Source organism: Orcinus orca, chromosome 8, assembly GCF_937001465.1.
Source record: "Orcinus orca chromosome 8, mOrcOrc1.1, whole genome shotgun sequence".
Taxonomy (NCBI): domain Eukaryota; kingdom Metazoa; phylum Chordata; class Mammalia; order Artiodactyla; family Delphinidae; genus Orcinus; species Orcinus orca.
In genome coordinates this window covers 2,753,874-2,775,000 of record NC_064566.1, presented here as the reverse complement: position 1 = coordinate 2,775,000, position 21,127 = coordinate 2,753,874, and the positions used below count along the sequence as shown (strand labels likewise).

At 54.0% G+C, this 21,127-nt stretch overlaps 1 protein-coding gene across 6 annotated transcripts in view; it reads right to left on the bottom strand.

Moving 5' to 3' along the window:
* SHANK2 (SH3 and multiple ankyrin repeat domains 2) overlaps nt 1-21,127 on the bottom strand; it is a 559,408-nt gene that overhangs the window by 454,257 nt on the left and 84,024 nt on the right. For all 6 annotated transcript variants that reach the window (XM_049713021.1, XM_049713018.1, XM_049713020.1 and 3 more), the window contains exon 3: nt 10,278-10,496. In XM_049713021.1, coding sequence (XP_049568978.1) covers nt 10,278-10,484 — 207 coding nt within the window. In that variant the 5' untranslated portion in view covers nt 10,485-10,496. The remainder of the gene's footprint in view (nt 1-10,277; nt 10,497-21,127) is intronic.

The window sequence follows — 21,127 nt, the reverse complement described above, 5'->3', positions numbered from 1 at the left end:
TTTCCCCTTGGTAACCATAAGTTTCTTTTCTACATCTGTGACTCTATATCTGTTTTGTAAATAAGTTTGTGCATTTGATCTTATTCTAAGAACAGTAAGACTCCTGGACGGGGGGTGGTCTACAACAAAGAGGCAACCGGGTTCGCATTAAAAACAACTGCTTTCAGCACTGTGCGGAAAACTTCTGAGAGGAAAGAGGGGTCTGCAGCTCCCCTGGTCCAGGAGGAAGATGGCAGAGACAGGGCTGGGGTGGGGAGAGAGTGACACGGGTGCAAAGGGATTCAGAAGGTCAAAGGGCAGGACTCGTGAGCGGATTGGTTGAGGGGCGATGGAATGCTCGGGATAACTCCTGGGTTCCGGCTCAGACAACAGAATCCGAGAAGGTTCACAGCCCAAAGTGGGAACAACCCAACTGGCCATCAACCGGGGAACAGGTTCAGCCACACGACGGGCTACTACCCGGCGATAAAAAGGAAAAAACAGACAGATGCCACGACGTGGACGAACCTCCCTCCCATGACGCTGGGTGAAAGAAGGCCACACCGCAGGTGACCTGCTCACGTGGGTGGTGCAGAAGAGGGGGCTCCATGGAGACAGAACACGGTTAGTGGCTGTCGGGGCCAGAAGTGGGGACGAGGAGGAAATGCAAACAGGCACAAGGTGGTGATGGGAAGAGTACAGACCGAGGTGGCCGGGCAACTCAGCAGACTCACTGAAAACCATTGGACAGGGCCCTAAAATGCGTGAGCTTCACAGCTTGTAAATCACACCTCGGTAGAGCTGGGTTTTTAATGTAACCACTGGCCAAGAGAGGGAATCCAGCGGGGCCAGCTGTGGGGTCAGAGGGAAGAGGCAAAGGGTCATGGCATCTGCTCCGGACCATGTGAGCCGAGGGGCCTCTGAGCTTTCAGAGGAGATGTCAAGGGAGAGACGAGGTCCAGGCCCCAGACGGGAGGTCGAGCTGGAGGCGTGACCGTGGTTGGGACGGCGTTGGACAGACGTGGTAACAGGACCTCCCGCCAGCCGGAGGGTCAGGGAGGCCTTGCCGAGCTTGGTTGCTGTGAGACATGAGTAGAGGTGGAGGGATGAGGGAGCGGCGGAGGGATCCCAGGAGAAGGAATCCTGTCTGAATGTGAGACAAACCCAGGCAGGAGGGAGCCCGGGAGGGCCAGGCTGCGCTTCCTCGGCCCGAGCCTCCTGCCCTCCATTCGTCCAGTGCCTGGATGTCCAGAGAACATGGCAGAGGGTCCACCCAACCCACCACATTCCCTCTGGAAAGATGCGTCCTTGGCAGTCAACGACAAACCTTCTGGGAGTGGAATTCAGAGGCTGCAATTAACTCCCAGAAGGAGACTCTCACCTCCCGAGGGGCCCAGAGTGATGGACTGAACACGCGCCCAGCCGTGTGCTCCGATGGAGCTTCTCAACGTGACGAGCCACTCCTGCACAGGCCTTCCAGAACCTTCTCTCACGATGCATGCCCACCTCCTGGTCTTTGCAGAGTGAGAGGCCAGCCGTCGGGGCTGGATTCTCAGCTACTGGAGGAGGAGATGGGCTCAAAAACGGATAGGACAGGCAAAGTCCTCCTCATATTCAAAACCCAGGGAAGCCTCAGATATAAAAAGCAAATACGACGGTTGTCCGCGGCAACAGGATAAGGATTTAAAACGCTGAAGGAGGAGGAAGTGAGCCCTCTGTGCTCTTGGAGTTCTGCTTTGATTCTCAGTGATGAGCCAGGGGACCCAAGGCCACGTGGGTGGAGCAACCCTGACAGCCCGACTGGAGGCAAGTGATGGATCGGGGTGGGGTGGGGGGCACTCCGGTCAGCTGATGTGGGCGTCAGGGCGGGGGAGGCAGGCAAAGCGGGGATGCAGTGGGGATGAAGGATGCGGCGGGGATCGGGGATGCTACGGGCTGCTGCTCTCAGGGAGAAATTTGAGGGAGAGAGGAACGGGTGGACAGAAACAAATTGCGGCTGAGGGGTCAGGAGAGCAGCTGAGATGCTCTTTCCTCAATGAAATAAACTCGAAGACGCAGTTATCTAATAAATGGAAGCATCGATTAAAGCAAAAAGGCATCTTCCAGAAGCCTCTGCCAGGTGGGCCAGGCTCCTGCACCTCCGTTAACTGGCTCAGACGGGTCGTGGGGACAGACACGTGGACCAACAGCTTCCCCGCAGCCACTCGGTGCCAACCCCTGGGTGGAGGTGGGCGTGGGGGGCAGATGCTGTACACACCCAGGGGGATCCCGTCCCTTCCGTTTTCCTCTGCGCCGTCCTTGTGATGTGACATTCGGGGGGGCTTGGAAAGGGGACTGTGAAGGTCCTGGTGCCAGCTCTGTCCCCACTTCCCCGTTTGCTGTGCTCCCAAATAGAAATCACACAAGAGCTATATAGTTTCTATTGATTTTGCCTCGCGTATCTTGCTTAAAAGGCCAAGTTTACCGACGGCTGCCAGAGCTCAACCCCACCGTAAGCGCCTTGTGCCTCTGCGATGCTCCAGCAAAGCACAAGGAAGGCCCTCCTGCCACACTCCAGAGCCCACCCCACCTGTCATCCCCACGTGGCCTGCACACCCACCCACCCACCCGGGACTCTGCTCATCGGCGCGTGCGGGGGCCCCCGGGGAGCCTTCCTGGAAGGAGTATCAGTACTACCAGAGACTCTCCATCCACGGTTCAACACTCCAGTCCCACTGAGATGCAGAAACAGCAATCACTCAGGAGAAGCAGGTCCAGACCCCACCTGGGGAGGTGAACCGGAGCAGGACCCTATGGCCTTTCCCCCCGCCCGCCATGTCCTCTGCCTGCCTTTCGTCTGTGAAAAAAAGAAACGTTAGCCAAACAATAGGTTTAATCAGAGAGGTGAGAAAATGCAGAAACAAAGGAAAACAGTCAAAGGAGCCCAAATAATAATAGTTCAGTCATTAAGCAAAGTCAAGGACCTTTAGTTCCTCCTCAAGGGCTAGAGATAATATTCTGAGCCATGTCCTTTGAGCTATTTTAGATACGGAAACCCACCAGGTGGAAGAACTTAATTACATGATGACCAGACTGTAGCTGTGACATAAGCTGCCACAATTCCGAGAACTGGTCTCAAGGAAATGGGAACAAACCCATCCTGGAACTGAACATTAACTGTCCTTAAAACAGTCAAGATGACGCTGATGAGACCACCGCATGACCAATGTCAAGATGACCGTCAGAGCTGACTGTGCTGTTTCTTGCTCCACCTATAAAAGCTCTTGGGGCTTCCCCGGTGGCGCAGTGGTTGAGAATCTGCCTACCAATGCAGGGGACATGGGTTCGAGCCCTGGTCTGGGAGGATCCCACATGCCGCGGAGCAACTGGGCCCGTGCGCCACAACTACTGAGCCTGCGCGTCTGGAGCCTGTACTCCGCAACAAGAGAGGTCGCGATAGTGAGAGGCCCGCGCACCGCGATGAAGAGTGGCCCCCGCTCGCCACAACTAGAGAAAACCCTTGCACAGAAACGAAGACCCAACACAGCAAAAATAAATAAATTAATTAATAAACTCCTACCCGCAACAGCAAAAAAAAAAGCTCTTGCCCACTGACTGTCGGGGAGGGTAGCTGGCCTGTGGACATCTGCCCTGTCCCACCCAGGTTGCCAGCCTCCGCAATAAAGCAAACTTTCCTTTCCACCAACCTTGCCCCTTTATTGGCTTTAGAGCAGCGAGCGGCTGGACCCCACTTTCGGTTACAGAGGGAACCTCTTCCACCTGGGGCGGAAGAGGGACCTCCACGTGAGCTTCTGGAGAAGCCGTGAGCGGGCACTGGGCTGATGAACCTGCCTCGCAGCTCCACGAATCCTCTGGGCAGGAGTCCAGGCCCGTCTCGAGCCCCCGGCTCCAGGACTCACCCTGGCAAGGGCCTTCCGGCGGGAAGAACGGCCACTGCCCTGAGCGCTCCCACCCGCGGGACTGCTAGTCTCGGGCTCCAGGACCTTTCTTTGTGTTGGACAAAGTGAAGAGAAGAGAGGTGGTCCTCAGAAGGTTCTGGAAACAGTTATGCTCCTGGGAGTAGAGACCAAACCCCTGGGAGGATCTTCCTTTCGGGAAGAATTTTGGTAATTCTGGGCCTGCAGAACAGGTGTTTCTCCATCAGCAACTCCCGACAGGTCCCCAAAGCCTGTGGCCTGAGGACAGAGTACCTTCCGGGCCACTCACCGTCAGTTAGCCTGTGACAACCTTCGATGACGTCCCACACCCTGGCCTGGCTGCCCTCGGAGCCTCCCAGCAGCCAGGCTGGCAGACGGCCTCTCTCCCTGTTGTGATGATAAGTGCCCCCTGGGGTGGAGGACTCTTCAGACAGACAGGCTTTGAGCAGGGACAGCCGTCGAGGTCACAGACATTTGTGAGCCCAGCCTGCGAGGCTCACTTCACACCTGCAGGGGGGCCGGGCCCCGGCCTCAGAGACCTTCAGTACCGGCCCCGGGCACACGGGCAACCCATCTGGGGCGACGGGTGGGGAAGGGACACATCATCCCCCCTTCCTCCACCTTCCCATTTGCGTCTGGGGTCTGAAATCGGAAGGGAGTGCTTCTCCAGTCCCCGGAACCCCTCCAGCATCGATAAACAGTAACAGAATTCAGGGGCTCGAAGGGTTAAACCCTGCAGCGTGAGGACAGGTCCATGCCGGGCTGGGGGGGTCACCCAGGTCCCCACCAGGGAGGGTCTTTGGACGAGCAGTGCAGCACCCAGGGGCCGAGAAGAGGTGAAGCCAGGTCCAACCCAGGGACCCCAAATAATGAAAGCCACCCCCAAAAGCACCCAAAGTGGAAAATGGGCACAACTAAGGCCATAAACATCCTTCTCGTACACCCCAGAGAAACTGAATCCTCCAGGGGAAAACTCCCAACCTTCATTCCCGGAAGTGGTACTGGCAGGGACAAAACTCCAGACATTTTGCATCAATATACTCAAACCTGGGCAGACGTGAACACGGGGCCCTTCTCTCTTCCCTCCTCTGACTGGGTAAGGGTTGGGGAGACAAAAGGAGACCCCCCAGGAAGGGCTGCTTGCTCACTGGGGGTGCTCCGAGGGCTGGGCGTGTCCATGCACGAGAACGGGACAGCTCCCTGCACCAGAAAAATCTCCGAAGAAAGAGCTTGGACCTCCTAAAAAGACTCAACACTCCCCACACCTGGGCCTTTGTGTCTAAAAGAGCCAAGAGACAGACCCCCAAGCCTGACTCACTCTCGTGACCACAACAAAGAATAGCAAGTCACTGAAAAACCACAGGAACAGGTCAGGAGAAACAGTAAAGAAACAACAGAGACGTTACGGGGAAAGAAACAGCGAAAAGGAAGAAGGACGGCATGCAAAACTCAGACACCTGGTTCATCTGTTCTGGATGAAAATACACCCCGATTAGGAAGAAGAAAGATCTCAGTACTTCATGCTAAGGAGGAAAATACGAAGCCGTGAAACCAACTCTACAAACAAATAACTCAAAAGAATAATCTTCCAAAACAGTGAGCACAGGGCTATGAAAACAAATGGGAAGGCAAAACAACAGGACGGTGATAAATCAGAAGGCACAAGACAGAATGGACGCACCTGAAGATACTGTAAAGAAAGAACAAACAGGGAAAACGCCAGGTGATCAAAGCAATCAGAGAAAAGAGGACAGAACCAGAGAAGGAAGAGCCCATATGAGAGCAACCGTGTCCCCACTCTGGAGAACAGCATGGAGGTTCCTGAAAAAACTGAAAACAGAGCTACCAGATGATCCTACAATCCCACTCCTGGGCATATACCCCGAGAAAACCATAATTCAAAAAGATACATGTATCCCAACGTTCATTGCAGCACTATTTACAACAGTCATGACATGGAAGCAACATAAGTGTCCATTGACAGATGAATGGATAAAGAAGATTTGAGGGGCTTCCCTGGTGGCGCAGTGGTTGAGAGTCCACCTGCCGATGCAGGGGACACGGGTTCGTGCCCCGGTCTGGGAAGATCCCACATGCCGCAGAGCAGCTGGGCCCGTGAGCCATGGCCGCTGAGCCTGCGCGTCCGGAGCCTGTGCTCCGCAGCGGGAGAGGCCACAACAGTGAGAGGCCCGCGTACCGCAAGAAAAAAAAAAAAAAAAAAAGAAGATTTGGTACACACACACACACACACACGAATACTACTCAGCCATAAAAGAGAACGAAATAATGTCATTTGCAGCAAAATGGATGGACCTAGAGATTATCATACTAATTGAAGTAAGTCAGACAGAGAAAGACAAATATATTGCTTATATGTGGAATCTAAAATATGACACAAATGAACTTATTTATAAAACAGGAAGAGACTCACAGACATAGAAAACAAACATATGGTTACCCAAGGGGAAAGGGGGGGAGGGATAAATTAGGAGTTTGGCATTAACAGATACATATCACTATATATAAAATAGATAAACAAGAACCTACTGTATAGCACAGGGAACTATGCTCAATATCTCGTAATAACCTATAATGGAAAAGAATTTGAAAAAGAATAGATATATATGCATATGTATAACTGAATCACTTTGCTGTACACGTGACACTAACACAACACTGTAAATCGACTACACTTCAATTTAAAAAGAGAGCAATTTTGTCTCTGAAACAGAGAACGCTTCCCCCAGAGGGGAGGAGAAAAAAAGGAAAAATCTGCGAAGCAGAGTGCAGAAGCAGCATCTGCAGATCAGAAGCTTTTCCAGGAAACACAGAACGGCCAGCACCAAACACTTCCTGGTCTAGTAACTAAAACTGATTCTTTAGGAATCCAGTAAAGAAAAACACCAAGTCCCCGACAAGGCGCGTCCAAAGCGAGTTCAGGGCAAGCGGACCACGGAACAACATCCCTGCAGATCTGGGGCAACGTGGGGCGGGAACTGACTCAGAGATCCCACAGGAAAACCGCACGCAAGCCGACGGTTTCAAGCACATCGCTGACGCTTGTTATTTGCAGATTCCGTATCTGGGAACTTGCCTACTTGCTGAAATTTACTGGGAACCTCAAATCAATTCTTGTGGCACCTCTGTGACCGCTTACAGACACAGCACAGACGTGCCCGTTCCCAGCTGAGTTTGAACAGAGGACCTGCTACCTTCTGTGTCAGCTGTGATCTTGTAAACAAGTGTCCTTATCCTAGTCTATTCAGTGCTCCGTGTTTGCATTTCTGTGCTCTCTGTTGCTGATTTTGCTGTTTAAAGCGGTCCCCGGGCACAATGCTGAAGTGGGGTCTGGTGTCCATAGGTGAAAAGGCTGTGACGTGCCTCGGGGAGAAATCACGTGTCAGCTGAGCTGCATCCAGGCGTGAGTTACAGGCTGCTGGCCGTGAGCTCGGTGTTAATAACGAGTCAACTCTATGTATGAAGTAACATTCTTCACACAGAAACACACCTACAACAAGGCTGCATACTGATCCGCAGATGAAGATGCAACCAGAGGCTCGCAGGATCCTCACCTGTGTGCCACCTGCGGATGACGGCCCAGGCCTCCCTGGATCAAGGAGACGTCAAAGAGCATCCCGACCGCCAGTGATGAGACCAGTGGGCCGTTCACTGCGGAAGCACTGCCCCCAGGACCTCTTCCTGAAAAAACCCTGGACAGTCAACTCCATCCACTTAAGAGGTGGAATGAAATGAAGAGCTGCGACAAGAAGGCCACTGTCCACCCAGCAATTAGCAGTGACCCTGGAAGAGGGCCTGAGGGATGCCGGGGCTCTGAGAGCTGCAGCAGGATGTATGTTACGTTGGGCGGACAGTGGCCACGTGCAGAGAGCTCGACACCAACAAGAGTCGGGGGGTGGGGAGGAGAGGCCGCGCATGTACCCGTGCGTGTGTGTGCATGTGTGTGCACGTGCAAACAGCTGCCTGTTCTCCACACGCTGTGACCTTTTCCTTCCCAGGTTCAGAGCTAAACTCCATTCCTCAGCCTCCTCTGTGGTCAGGTGCTTGGGGTCAGGTGCAGCCTGCGGAGGACGTGAGGGAAGGTGGGAGGAGAGACGTGGTCCATGGGTTATCTCTTTTCCCTGCCTCATCCTCTGAGCAGATACAGGAGACCCGGGAGAGAACTCCAGAGGCCAGGGCGTGTCCCCACTACCTGGCTGGAGGAGCCTGAGTCCCTGAATGGCTGCATGGATCAGAACTGCCACCGCCACCTCTTCATTCCTGCCAATCCCCAGGGGACCGAGAAATAAAGCATCTATGGGTCAAGTGCCTGAGATCTGGAGGTCTGTTTAGCACAGCTATCAGCTTAATCCACCCCAAACAATACAAGGAGAGAACGCTAAGTGTCTTACAGCAATAAAAAAGGAGGCAAAAAGCTGTAATCAAAAATGACAAGTAAAGATTTCAGCCTTCCAGTGTTTTGTAATTGTTTCTTTTAAGTTTACAGATTCATTTGGAAACAGTCTCCCTTATGGCAAAAAATAAAATAAAATAAAATAACTAAAGTTCAGCATTTCCTTCACGGACTTTTTCTCCTTTTAGAGTCAAATGAAATCATCATAATGATGTTGATTTATTAATAGCGTGTGTACTTTGAGGCTTACCCACGTATTTCTATCCGCACACGGCCACCCGTTACCTGTAACCCTTTAGAGAGACACGCCTGAAATGTTCATTAAATGTTACTGACAACCACTTCTGGCACTGGCATCTGTGCTTTTCCATATGACGAAGTTTTTATAATAACCTTGTTAACTTTTATAAGAGGTGTTAAATGACATGGAAGAGAGAAGAGCTGGGACTTCCCTGGCGGTCCAGTGGTTGGGACCTTCCACTGCAGGGGGATGTGGGTTCGATCCCTGGTCAGGGAGCTAGGATCCCACATGCCTCTGGGCCAAACAACCGAAACACAGAACACAAGCAATATTGTAACAAATTCAATAAAGACTTTAAAAAAAATGGTCCACATCAAAAAAAATAAAAATCTTAAAAACAAAAAAGGAAGCGCTGAATGCCAGGACAGCCACATTGCTGGATTCATTCTGGGGTTCAGGTCACCCTGAGCTCTCCCTAGAAGGTAGAGCAGTCTGGCCTTGCTCTTAGATGACCCGTGTCAGCAGCACAACACCCTCAGCCCACGTAGGGCCCCTCCCCAGAGACCAGGGCCGGGGGAGACCACGAACAGAGGTCTCCTGGGAGAGCAGAGACCCTACCCCCGAGGCACCAAACCTACTCATTAGACCCCCGGGGCACCAGGAGATGAGGTCCCGGGTCAGAGGCCACGTGATGTACCTGCACCAAACGGCCAGGTGGTGGCGCAGTGAGCCTCCCCCCTCCCGCCCGCCCCCCCGCCCCCCGCGGCCAAGTCCCTCTGATCCCAAGCGCGGCCCCTTCCCCATCAGGGCCTTCAAGTACAAAGGCTGGACGTGGCACACCCGACCCCCCTTCCAGAGCGCCCCAGAGGCCGTCTACATCCGAGAGACAAGAATTCCCAGCCAGAGGTGCCCACTCAGCCTGACTGTGGGTCTGCCATCTGCCGGCCTCCAGAAGGCCCCTCCTGGGTTCCCCGACCCACCTCAGCCTCCCCGTTGGCCCAGACGCCGTACCCAGTAGCCAGACCCTGGACAGTGTCCTCGGGGGGTTCAAGTCCAGCCCAGCCCAGCCCAGTGGGTCCCCCGCCACACTGTACCCCACTGCCAGGTGCCCCCCCTCCAGGTTTCCGCGTGTGTCCCTGTCACCTGCCATGCCCGCGCCCGAGGGAGACCCTCCTCCATCTTCCGAGGCCCCGCTGAAATGGAACCACGGCCGGGAAGACCCCTCTCCTGCACCCCCAGGTACCTCACGCACGTTCACCCCAGAACGACGGTCTTCCTCGTGGGCGATACTGCAAACAGCATTGGGCCTGGGCCTCCAGGGACAGCTAGGACGTGGCCAACAGGCAGCGCGGGGAAGGGCACACCGGACACAGCTTGCACACCCCAGGAAGTGGGGAGCACAGAGCGGCAGGGGAAGAGGCAGGGCCCTCCTGAGCGCTGGCAGCCCGCCTGCTAAGGCGCCCACTGTGCGCACTGCTGCTGCAAGGCTGGTCTCTGTGCCCCCGAGGCTTGGCCTCCGTCCCTGCAGGCAGCAGGTGCTGCTGGCAGTGCACGAAGAGGACGGAGGGGGAGGTGGTCGGGACCACCAGGAGGGGGCAGGCGGGGCGGGGGGCTCGGCGGGGAGGGGGCAGGAGCCCAACGCGTGGGCCACAGGAACCGGCCGGGCAGAGCGGCCCAGAGGCATCTGGAGCTCAGGTCACGCCTGACGCTGACCCGGGCGCAGGCTCACCGTCTGCTGCAGGTCCTCTATGACAATTCGCAGCACCAGTGTGTTGCCCTGGCTCTCCTCCGTCCTGGCGCCGCCCGGCTTCTCCGCTGTGGCCCGGATGGTGTCGTAGATGGTCTCTTCCTTGGAGCTGTCCGAGTCCGATTCCTCCGAAGAGTCGGAGAAGCTCTGGGCCATCTCGTCCTCGCTGGATGTCGGGCTACGCGGCATGGCTGTTTGTGTCTACACGGAGGGGGAGAAGGAAAACAAACTTTGGGGGAAATTGAAGAAAGAACCCGGGGGCGTCTGAGTGAGGCAGGCTCCCACGTTTGTGGACGTGATCACAGGCAGAGTGACCCACTGTCCAGCGCTCGAGCCAGGAGGCCGCCAGGACCCAGTGGGGGCCCCGTGAGCCCTGACTGCCCCAGTGCTTGGAAACCCAGCATTTAAAAGGAGCCCTAACTCTCTGTGGCCATGACCACAGCCTACGGGGATTAACCAAAGGGGCAATGGGGCAGTTTGAAACGTTCCGAGGTAAGAGAAAAGGCTCCCTTTGTTTTTCCTGGAGCACAGAGCAGCAGGAAGGGAAGAGATGCAGGCTTCAGGTCAGAAGGGTGCTGAGCTCCTGCTATAATAATGCCCTCTGCTTCAAACACAGCAATGATAGGTATCGTGTAAAAACAGACCCAGCCCGCAGGGCCAGGCTCAGAAATGAGATAATCTCCAGGCCCAGGAGTGCAGCAGAACCCAAAGTCGTGGGCAGGCTGACGGGGGAGGCTCGGGGGTCCCCAAGAGCCCGTGGAGGCTGGGAGGGCAGCTTCCTTACCATCAAGCGCAATGAAAGTTCAAAGATCCCCATCAAGGACCCGGGTCAGGAGGCCAACTGCCACCTTGGACCACGGCTGTTAGCAGGACAGAACTGGGGAGCAGGCAGCCCACGGGCACACCACCAGCTCTATGGGCAGGGGTCCAGAAAGGTTCGGATAAAAGCCAGTGCGACCCGGGGGTGCTGGTGGGGAACAAACGTGCCAAACCAGCAGTTGCACTTCTGCGTGACTCTGTAAAGGAGGTCAAAGGCCAAGGTCACGTGCACAGGAAAGATGTCCAAGACTGTTCCCTGCAAAACCAGGGTGTCCTGGGTGACCCGGCTCACAGGCTGTCTTCCTCCCACGGACTGCACAGCTGTGAGCAGGCTTGAACCCCAGCTACACACACAGGACCCCAAATGTAATCCTGAGAAAGGAAATCGGTCTGTAGGACCATTCAGACATGGTGTCCTTGTTCACAAAGGTTGGAAAGATGCAGACTTGTCTACTGACTGTGAGTGTGATGTGAGTGACGGGGCAGAGGCACCGATGCGAAACACAGAGTCCTAAAGTCGGGAGGGGCAGAAAGGGGTTCACAGGGCCTGTGACGCCACTTGTAACGTTCGGTTCCAGCCAACAGGACAGAATGCCAAACTTCGACAAACCTGGGGACACAGATGTTTGCTACGTTATTCTCTGTGCTTTCCTTTCAGTGTTGGAAATATTTCACAGCAGAAGGAGGGGACGGGGGAGGGAGGAAGGAGGGAGAAAAGCAGGAGGGAGGGGGGAGGGGGGAGGGAGGAACACGGTCACCTGCCCGTCTGCCTCAGGTGCTGGGGTGCATGGCCCCTGCACTGTTTCATTTTGGGGGGAGCCTCAGAAAAGTCCCAGGTAGGACAAAGCTCGGCCACCACCAACTCGGTGTCCAGTCTGGGAAGGCTGATGCCCACTGTTTATTTCCAGAGTGCGTTGAAGGACAGCAAACACCCCGGGAAGTGTTTCTCTGCTCATCCACCAGGTCCCTGGACATTTGCAGCAACTGACCAGACACACAAAGCCCGGCAAAGTGCGGGAGCCCCTTTAGAAACACACCCTCACCCAGGGAAAGGCAAGACCGTGACTAGGTCAGGGGCTCCCTTCCAGCCACGAGGATCTGGACCATCCTTGGGCAAGGGGCCGGGATAGTGTGGCCCCCAGATGCTGTTCTGTTTGGCCTGCAGAGGGTTTAGAATGTGTGCTAACCCAGAGGCTTCACATGAAAACACAGATTTCTGGCTCACCGTGACCCTCGGGAGAATCTGGCGTTGCTGGGGGTGGCTACACAGCGCTCGGGGCAGGAGCCAGCTGCGGTGACCTCCCTGGCCAGCCCGCCCTCCCCCCCAGGTCCTCCTGGAACCAAGAGGCTCCATGCTGCCAGATGTCCCTCCTGCCCGGCTCTCTCCCTGGCCCACGGGCCGTGAGTCTGTGCACCTGACGACCGATCCGCCCAATCCCCCAGGCTGGCCTTCTCCTCTGTCTTCTGCCTTCAAACCACCCGTGAGGGGTCCCCAGCTAAACATCTCAAACAGCAGATCATCCAAATCACCCAGGGAGATCTGACTTCTTAAATTAAAATTTCCAGAATTCACCCGTGTCGTTCTGCATTAAAATTTCAGGGCACCTGGGAATTCCTGCGTTCACTGCCAAATGCCTTTGTCATTTCAGCTTCATGTTTTCCCAACCGTACAAGTGCAAGACGTGGAGAGGGCGGAGAGGGCCGTGGCCAAGGGCAGGGTCTGGATACTCCCGGTTCTACCTTAGGAACGTCCCAGACAGCCTGGCGGCACCTTCTACTAACACGTTCACTCCTGTATTCGCTCGTTCACCATTTATACAGGAAAAAAGTAAGTGCCTGGCATAATTACATGCTACATACACACTATGTAATACAGTTACAATTATAATATAGAAATAATTGTATATTATTATATTACACATACTTATATGTGTGTAATTATCATAATATATTATAACGTAATATAAATGTAAATTGTGTATTATACAGTTGGGTATACATAATTATTTCCAACTAGGTTTCCAGGTTTCTATGAAGCATATCCTCTAGAAGAGGGGTTCTTCATCCTGGCTGCACAGGGAAGTTACCTGGGATCTTTAAAAACGAAAACAAAACCAGTGGTGCCAGAAGGTCTGATTCAATTGGTCTGGGTGAGGCCCCAATATCGACATTATCTTTAGACGGCCGCCAGCTGAATGCAATGAGTGAGAGCTCCGGGTCGCCTGGAGCCGAGTCCGTGCCTGTAACTGTGAATCACTAGGCATCAGCACAGAGAGACACAGAGGGATGAGCCCCGCCTCCTCCTGGGGGGTGAGGGGCCACGTCAGTGGTGGATGGGACGGGCGCGGGTGTCGGGTCTGGTATCTCCGGGCTTCGGTGGCTTCTTTCTGTCCTGATGGGTAGAAGTTAGTACAGAGTAGCTTCTGCCCCAGGAAGAGCTGCTTCTTCCCCTCCTGACCCCGTGTCTGTGCTGCTTCAGAACCCAGCAGGGACCAGCAGAAAACAGGCAGAGGGATAATGGGACGGGACATCACATCACAGATGGGGATCCGTACCAAATGAGGAGGGACCACGGTCAGGTCCGTGGGAGGCCAGGCACGGGCAGGGGCAGGGGCGACTGCTGGTGGGGTAGGGTTTAGTGTTGGGGTAGGGTTAGGGTTAGGGTTAGGGTTAGGATTGGGGTAGGGGTTAGGGGTGGGGTAGGGGTTAGGGTTGGGGTAGGGTTAGGGTTGTGGTAGGGGTTAGGGTTGTGGTGGGGTTAGGGTTGGGGTAGGGTTAGGGTTGTGGTAAGGGTTAGGGTTGGGGTAGGGGTTAGGGCTGGGGTAGGGTTAGGGCTGGGGTGGGGTTAGGGTTGGGGTGGGGTTAGGGTTGGGGTAGTGGTTGGGGTTGGGGTAGGGGTTAGGGTTGGTGTAGGATTTAGGGTTGGGGTAGGGTTAGGGTTGGGGTGGGGTTAGGGTTGGGGTAGGGGTTAGGGTTGGTGTAGGATTTAGGGTTGGGGTAGGGTTAGGGTTGGGGTAGGGTTTAGGGTTGGGGTAGGGTTAGGGTTGTGGTAGAGGTTAGGGTTGGGGTAGGGTCTAGGGTTGGGGTAGGGTTAGGGTTGTGGTAGAGGTTAGGGTTGGGGTAGGGTTAGGGTTGGGGTAGAGGTTAGGGTTGGGGTAGGGTTTAGGGTTGGGGTAGGGTTTAGGGTTGGGGTAGGGTTAGGGTTGGGGTAGGGTTAGGGTTGGGGTAGGGTTAGGGTTGGGGTAGAGGTTAGGGTTGGGGTAGGGTCTAGGGTTGGGGTAGGGTTAGGGTTGTGGTAGAGGTTAGGGTTGGGGTAGGGTTAGGGTTGGGGTAGAGGTTAGGGTTGGGTAGGGTCTAGGGTTGGGGTAGGGTTTAGGGTTGGGGTAGGGTTTAGGGTTGGGATAGGGTTAGGGTTGGGGTAGAGTTAGGGTTGGGGTAGGGTTAGGGTTGGGGTAGAGGTTAGGGTTGGGGTGGGGTTAGGGTTGGGGTAGGGTTTAGGGTTGGGATAGGGTTAGGGTTGGGGTAGGGTTAGGGTTGGGGTAGGGTTAGGGTTAGGGTTGGGGTAGGGTTTAGGGTTTGGGTAGGCTTAGGGTTGTGGTAGAGGTTAGGGTTGGGGTAGGGTTAGGGTTGGGGTAGGGTTAGGGTTGTGGTAGGGGTTAGGGTTGGGGTAGGGTTAGGGTTGGGGTAGAGGTTAGGGTTGGGGTAGGGCTTAGGGTTGGGGTAGGGTTTAGGGTTGGGGTAGGGTTAGGGTTAGGGTTGGGGTAGGGTTAGGGTTAGGGTTGGGGTAGGGTTTAGGGTTGGGGTAGGGTTAGGGTTGGGGTAGGGTTAGGGTTAGGGTTGGGGTAGGGTTTAGGGTTGGGGTAGGGTTAGGGTTGGGGTAGAGGTTAGGGTTGGGGTAGGGTTAGGGTTGGGGTAGGGTTAGGGTTGTGGTAGAGGTTAGGGTTGGGGTAGGGTTAGGGTTGGGGTAGAGGTTAGGGTTGGGGTAGGGTTTAGGGTTGGGGTAGGGTTAGGGTTAGGGTTGGGGTAGGGTTTAGGGTTGGGGTAGGGTTAGGGTTGGGGTAGGGTTAGGGTTAGGGTTGGGGTAGGGTTTAGGGTTGGGGTAGGGTTAGGGTTGTGGTAGAGGTTAGGGTTGGGGTAGGGTTTAGGGTTGGGGTAGGGTTAGGGTTGTAGCTGGGGTTAGGGTGAGGGTCTCTGGGGCAGCGTTCCCATGCAGGATGAGCTGGGACCCCAGAAAGCTCATCGGCTTCCAGCAGGGTGGGCCTCAGTGCCAGCTTTTCGAGAATCGGGCGCGTGGAGAGCCAAGTCAGAGCAGACATAGCCCCGGCCCACCCCTGCCAGGCCCTGGTGTGCCTCCCTCAGGTGCATTCCAGGTCCGGCTTCCAGAAACAGCTACCATGGCTTGAAATTTTTTAAAAGTAATTGTGCCCCGATTGTTCACTTCCACCATGTCCATTTTCTCTAAAGCCCTCGGACGTGCTTTCCGTCTCATCCTCTTGCTAATGTAGCATTTCCATCCATCCTCACTGTCCCTCCATCATCTGGGGCACAGGGGACACTCGCTGAACCCTGGGCAGGAGCGGGGGGCAGCAGGCCTCGGGGAGGTGCCAAGTTCTGGCGGAAGCTCAGAGCCCAGCCACATGCCGGGTCTGCAGGCGTCAGCCGCCTTTAAACTCCAGCCACTGCTGCTGGGCAGGACTGTGAACAGCCCACATTTCCAGATCCACAGGTGGTTTTGAGACAGGTCAGATGAGAGGCAAAAGCTTGGAATGTACAAATGTTGGAAATTCGTTGTTTTTCCAGGGTGACGTTGCAGCTGCAGACCCCATGCCGGTGACCCGTCGTGGACACGCAGGCCTAAACAATAAGGTGTGCCTGACCCCAGGGTCTTCTTTCCAGAAAAGCGAAAGCGGTGATGGTGGTGGTTTGAGGATGTTTGCGCCAGGCTACAATCAAATCGACTCTGGGAACAGAACTGACAACACCAAGGGGAAGGGGTCCTGCGTCCCCAGCTTCCCCACCGGCCACAGACATCATTTGGCCACGAGGACCCCACCGTGGCCCTCACATCGGCTTAGGGGTGATTGTCACACAGGGACGTGTCTGCCACCAACACCCACTGGACGGGTCTGAAAGGGAAAAGGCAGCACCGGCACCTGCTTCCTTCCGGGATGTCCTAGGAGTTCAGGCCAAAAGTCCCAGCAAGAAGGTCTTGACCTTAATAACGGGTTTGGGTAACGTGATCACCTGATCCATGGGAAAAGCAAACACCTGGGAAAACACTTAATTATTAACTGTGGGTGGGATCGCAGGTGACACAGAGGGCACCGGGGGACATTTACATTTTGGATAAACAACGGATACGCTTTATCCTAAGTACTCCCTAAATAGCGCACGGGGCATACTCACGCTAAAACAACATCCATCTGAAATTCACACAGGCTTCTCTAACCCCATCATCATGAGGGGGCGGGGGAGGTTCCGAGGAGAGGCACCGAAAGACCAAAACTCAGTCTGGATACCACCTCCCCCAAGAAAAGTCAGCGCCAGGACACGGGAGGGAAGGTGACTCACCACCCACGGGCAGACGTTTCTAGTATAACTAACCTCTCGGGGAAAATACCAAGCTCTACAAACACAAGTCGATAAAGCTCAATGTCTCTTAGAACGTGTTTGTTTCATTGGCCCCGCTGGGTACCTATTAATAAGGGAAAAAGAAAATAACGGTGGTAAAAGCAATTTCAACAAAGACTCCATGTTCTGCTGCCGAAGTGTTCCAGGCAAGCATGCAATTGTTCCAAGAAAACATAAAATCTTAAACTGTCTCATGGGTCCCCTAACACCTGTGAGGAACAGACAGCTAGGTTTTCCTCTTGGTTCCTTCCAGACACAGAGAAAATATGAAACCTGACCTGGGACAGAAGTCAGTTTGGTTTTGGTAGTAAAAACAAACAAAAAAACCCATGGCCGAGGCTGACTTTATCAAGGTCAAAGTTGCAAGAATCATCTATATGAAGATCACCTTAAAAATGGAGAGAGTCCACAGCTCTGGTTTATATCGTGTGTGTGTGTGTGTGTGTGTGTGTGTGTGTGTGTGTGTGTGATTTTCTTGCAAAAAAGAGGTTTTTATTCAACTGGAATCTCAAAGACACCCGACACATTTAACACACTGGAAGCAAGATTTTGTGACTATTCATTTATTTTGCACATTCGAATGTATATAACTGTCTTATCCTCAAAGCAGTGAGACCACCCCTTCCCTGAGGGGCTGCACTGGCACTCTGTACAGACACGGGAACTCGGGTCAAGGTCACAGCCAAAGATTGGCAGCAGCCTCCACCAGAACTGGCAGGTCTGGAACTGGATTCGGGAGGAGCCCGGGTTCTATCGCCCTGTTTGAGAGTTGCTAACAGATGATGGTCAATGCAGGCTGAGAGTGAGTGAGGGTGGTGGAAGTAGGTGGGTTTCGGGGAGGAGTGGGCCAGGTGGAGCATAAGAGTAGCCTGGGAAGGTGAGAGAAAAGCATGCCCTGTGTCTCTGTGTTCATTTAATCCGTGTTACTTTTCCCCGCACCCATACAACACATCCATTGAGAAGGGACCCGGAGGCCCCAGGGCAGTGGTCAGGGGCATGGGCTGCCCTGGAAGTTGCTGCAACACCAGCCCCCCAGTAACTGAATCAGAATCTGGTAGGGGTGGTCTAGGGTTCAGACCACACCTCAGAGTACGGGGAGACACCAGGATTCAGGTCAAGCACCACCTCCCTCTTCCAAGAACCCCTGCCTGGAAGCCGCCCCCCTTAACTACCCCCAGCAGAGTGACCGCAGCTGCAGCCCACATGGCGCCACATGGCAGCCACCCCATCTGTTAGGGCCACACCCTCTACCACGCCGCAGGGCCGGGGGGTGGTATAAATGCAGACCCCGGCCACCAGCGTGGCGTTAGCCCCTGTGTCTCCCCATCAAACTCACATGTTGGAGTCCTGACCCCCAGCACCCCAGAATGTGGCTGTATTTGGAGTTGGGGTCTTTCAGGAGGTGATTATGGTGAAATGAGGTCACTAGGGTGGGGCCCTAATCCCACAGGACTGGTGTCCTTATAAGAAGAGGAGGTCAGGACACAGACACACACACAGAGACAATCTACATGCGGAGGAGAGGGGCCTTAAGAGGACACAGCCCTGTGCACACCTGGATCTTGGATTCCAGCCTCCAGGACTGGGGACAGTGAATGTCTGTGTGTCAGCCCCCCGGGCTGTGGGACTTGGCTACGGCAGCCCCAGGAAACTCACACGGGGGTGAGACCCTCCTGACGTTCTCCTTAAATGGGTGCATGAACCTCATTGATGACCAGAATACGCCATGTAGCCAGGTTTTCTTGGCATCTCCACAGCCGCTGTCTAAAATAAACTCTCCATTTCCATCCCATCTTGCATCTTCGGAGGAACTCAGAGGACGAGGTCTGTCCTCTCTTCCCACGGCTTGTCGGTACCATCATTTCCCCCTGGGACCCTCTCCCGAGCTCCCCGAGTCTTTCCTTCAAGGCTGGCTCACCCCAGTCCAGGTCAGACCCGACTCCCCAAACTATACAGACTCTCCTCCCCTCTCCTCGCTCTCTCCCGGGAATACCCGTTGTCCACACCGCCCTGTTAACCTCCAATGATTCCCAGCTAGTGTTCTGAGAACCATTCCATCACATACACTCCAATCCACCCCTGGTCAAAGAAGTTTGGGAAATGTAACTAGATTAAACAAAAATGCACCCATCGCTTTACCGCAGAATTGATCAGAGTGGTCGTCTCAGAGAGTGGCAAACGCTGCATCTCCCAAAAGCACCTGCCCCCGAAACGCTTTCCCCTGGAGAGGACAAATGTCATCTCCTGCAGCAGCCGTGTCACGCGCCTCCAGTGCACGTCCCCCACAGGCCAGCTCCCTGCCAAGCCCAGCCGCCCTAGGTCCTTACTGCGTAAAGACACGCACGGCAGGAAATCTGAAATATTCCTCTACTCAGAAGAAAAGGGCTCCAGGCTTACAGCTACTCAATACCTCCTCCTTCAGCCAAAATCATTTTCCCCGAATCAGAAAAGGAGCTGCCTGAATTAAAATGATGTCTCCATCGAAGATCGCTGACTATGAGAGGAAGGCTCACGCGCCTTCGTGGCGTGTTCTACGTGCACACGGGAGTGTTGAGAAGGGTTCTGGGTAGATTAACAGAAATGCTGGGATTTGGAGCATACACGAGCTGAACCCACTTCCCTCCCGTGCTGCAGAGTTCCCTCGGGACTGTGTGCTCTCCAGGCAACAGGAGTGTGGTCCCCACCGCTTCCTTGTCCGGACTCAAGACGGCCTTGGTCTCCGCCTCCCCCAGTCCTGGAGAGAGCCAGGCTGGGTTTCCCATAGGGCCACTGGGGGCTCCGGTCTGACCCTCTAAGGTAAACGGGCCCACACAATTCTAAAGAAGTCCTGTTTTTATCATAGGCCCACATTTCCGTTTTCTTCCAGCATAAATTAAGAGATTCTGACCAACCAGCGTGCACCCAGCTCCTAACCTCTTCACAACACGAGTGGCTCACTCGTCTAACATTGTTGCAGAAACCAAGAATCAATTCACCCGAAGAAAAACGAGAGCCAAGAAGTCCCTCCCTCTCCTGGGAGGCGGTCTCTCCCGGCGCCTCTCAAACCCAAGCTGTGTTCAACAGCCCTTGTGTCCTCAGGGACCAGAGGCCCAGACCCTGACAGCCCCAAGGTGGATGTCAGGGGACTAGGAAATGAAACCCCCTCAGTCAGGACCCAAACTCTTAGAACACGAAAACTAAAAGAGCATTTCCTTAACTGGAACAGTGCATCTCCCCCAGTCCTGTAGCAAACATCAATATAATCGATAAACAAGCCAACAGATAAGTGAATACATTGTCTCAGGATTAAAAGGATGGGGGAAAATAATTACTTTGCAGATATTATGCTTCTCTGTGTGGAAAAGCCAAGAGGATCTAGTAATAAATTATTTAAACCAGTGAAAAAGTGCAGCAAATGTCAGATAAGAAATTAATACACAAAAGTTAACTGAATTCTGTTACATTTGCAATAGACAATTAAAAAACATTTAAAAAAATACTATGGGGGCTTTCTTGGTGGTGCAGTGGTTGGGAATCCGCCTGCTAAGGCTGGGGACACAGGTTCAAGCCCTGGTCCGGGAAGATCTCACATGCCACGGAGCAACTGAGCCCGTGAGCCACAACTACTGAGCCCGTGTGCCACAACTACTGAAGCCCACGCGCCTAGAGCCCATGCTCCGCAACAGGAGAAGCCACCGCAATGAAAAGCCCGCGCACCACAACGGAGAGTAGCCGCCGCTCGCCGCAACTAGAGAAAGCCCACGCACGGCAACGAAGACCCAATGCAGCCAAAAATAAATTAAATTAAATTAAATTAAAAAAAATACTATCGTACTCCCAACGATAGCCAAAAATATCTAAGAAAAAATATCTAAAGCAACCTGTGCTAGACCTTTATGGAGAAAACTCATAGGACACCATTTAGAACAAACACAGAAAGAAATGAAGGAAGAGCCAGATGGATGGAGAGATCCACCATCATCACAGGGTTTCATTCCTTAAAGACAAATGTTCTCCACAGTATACGGATGTGCTGTAACTTCCAACAGAAAACCCGGTAGCACTGTTCACAGAACTCAACATTCTGATTGTAAAGTGTGTGGACAAGGGGAAAGAGCCCAAAATAACCAGGACAACTTTGGAAACCAAGAGTGGAATCACTCGATCGTTTGCCAAGGCTTCCTAAGCAGTTATAATGTGAGGTCAGGATGACCTTGCTACAGAGACAGACACGGAGATCAGTGGAAAAACAGAGAGCTCGGAACAGGCCTTGTAAATGCGGGTATCCAATGTGTGTCCGTGCGTCGGAGGGAAAAGAACCAGTACATACGTGATGCGGACGTCGTGGGGTATTCATGTAGAAAGTGTAAGAAGCAGAGCCCACCCCGCTCCGTACACGCAAA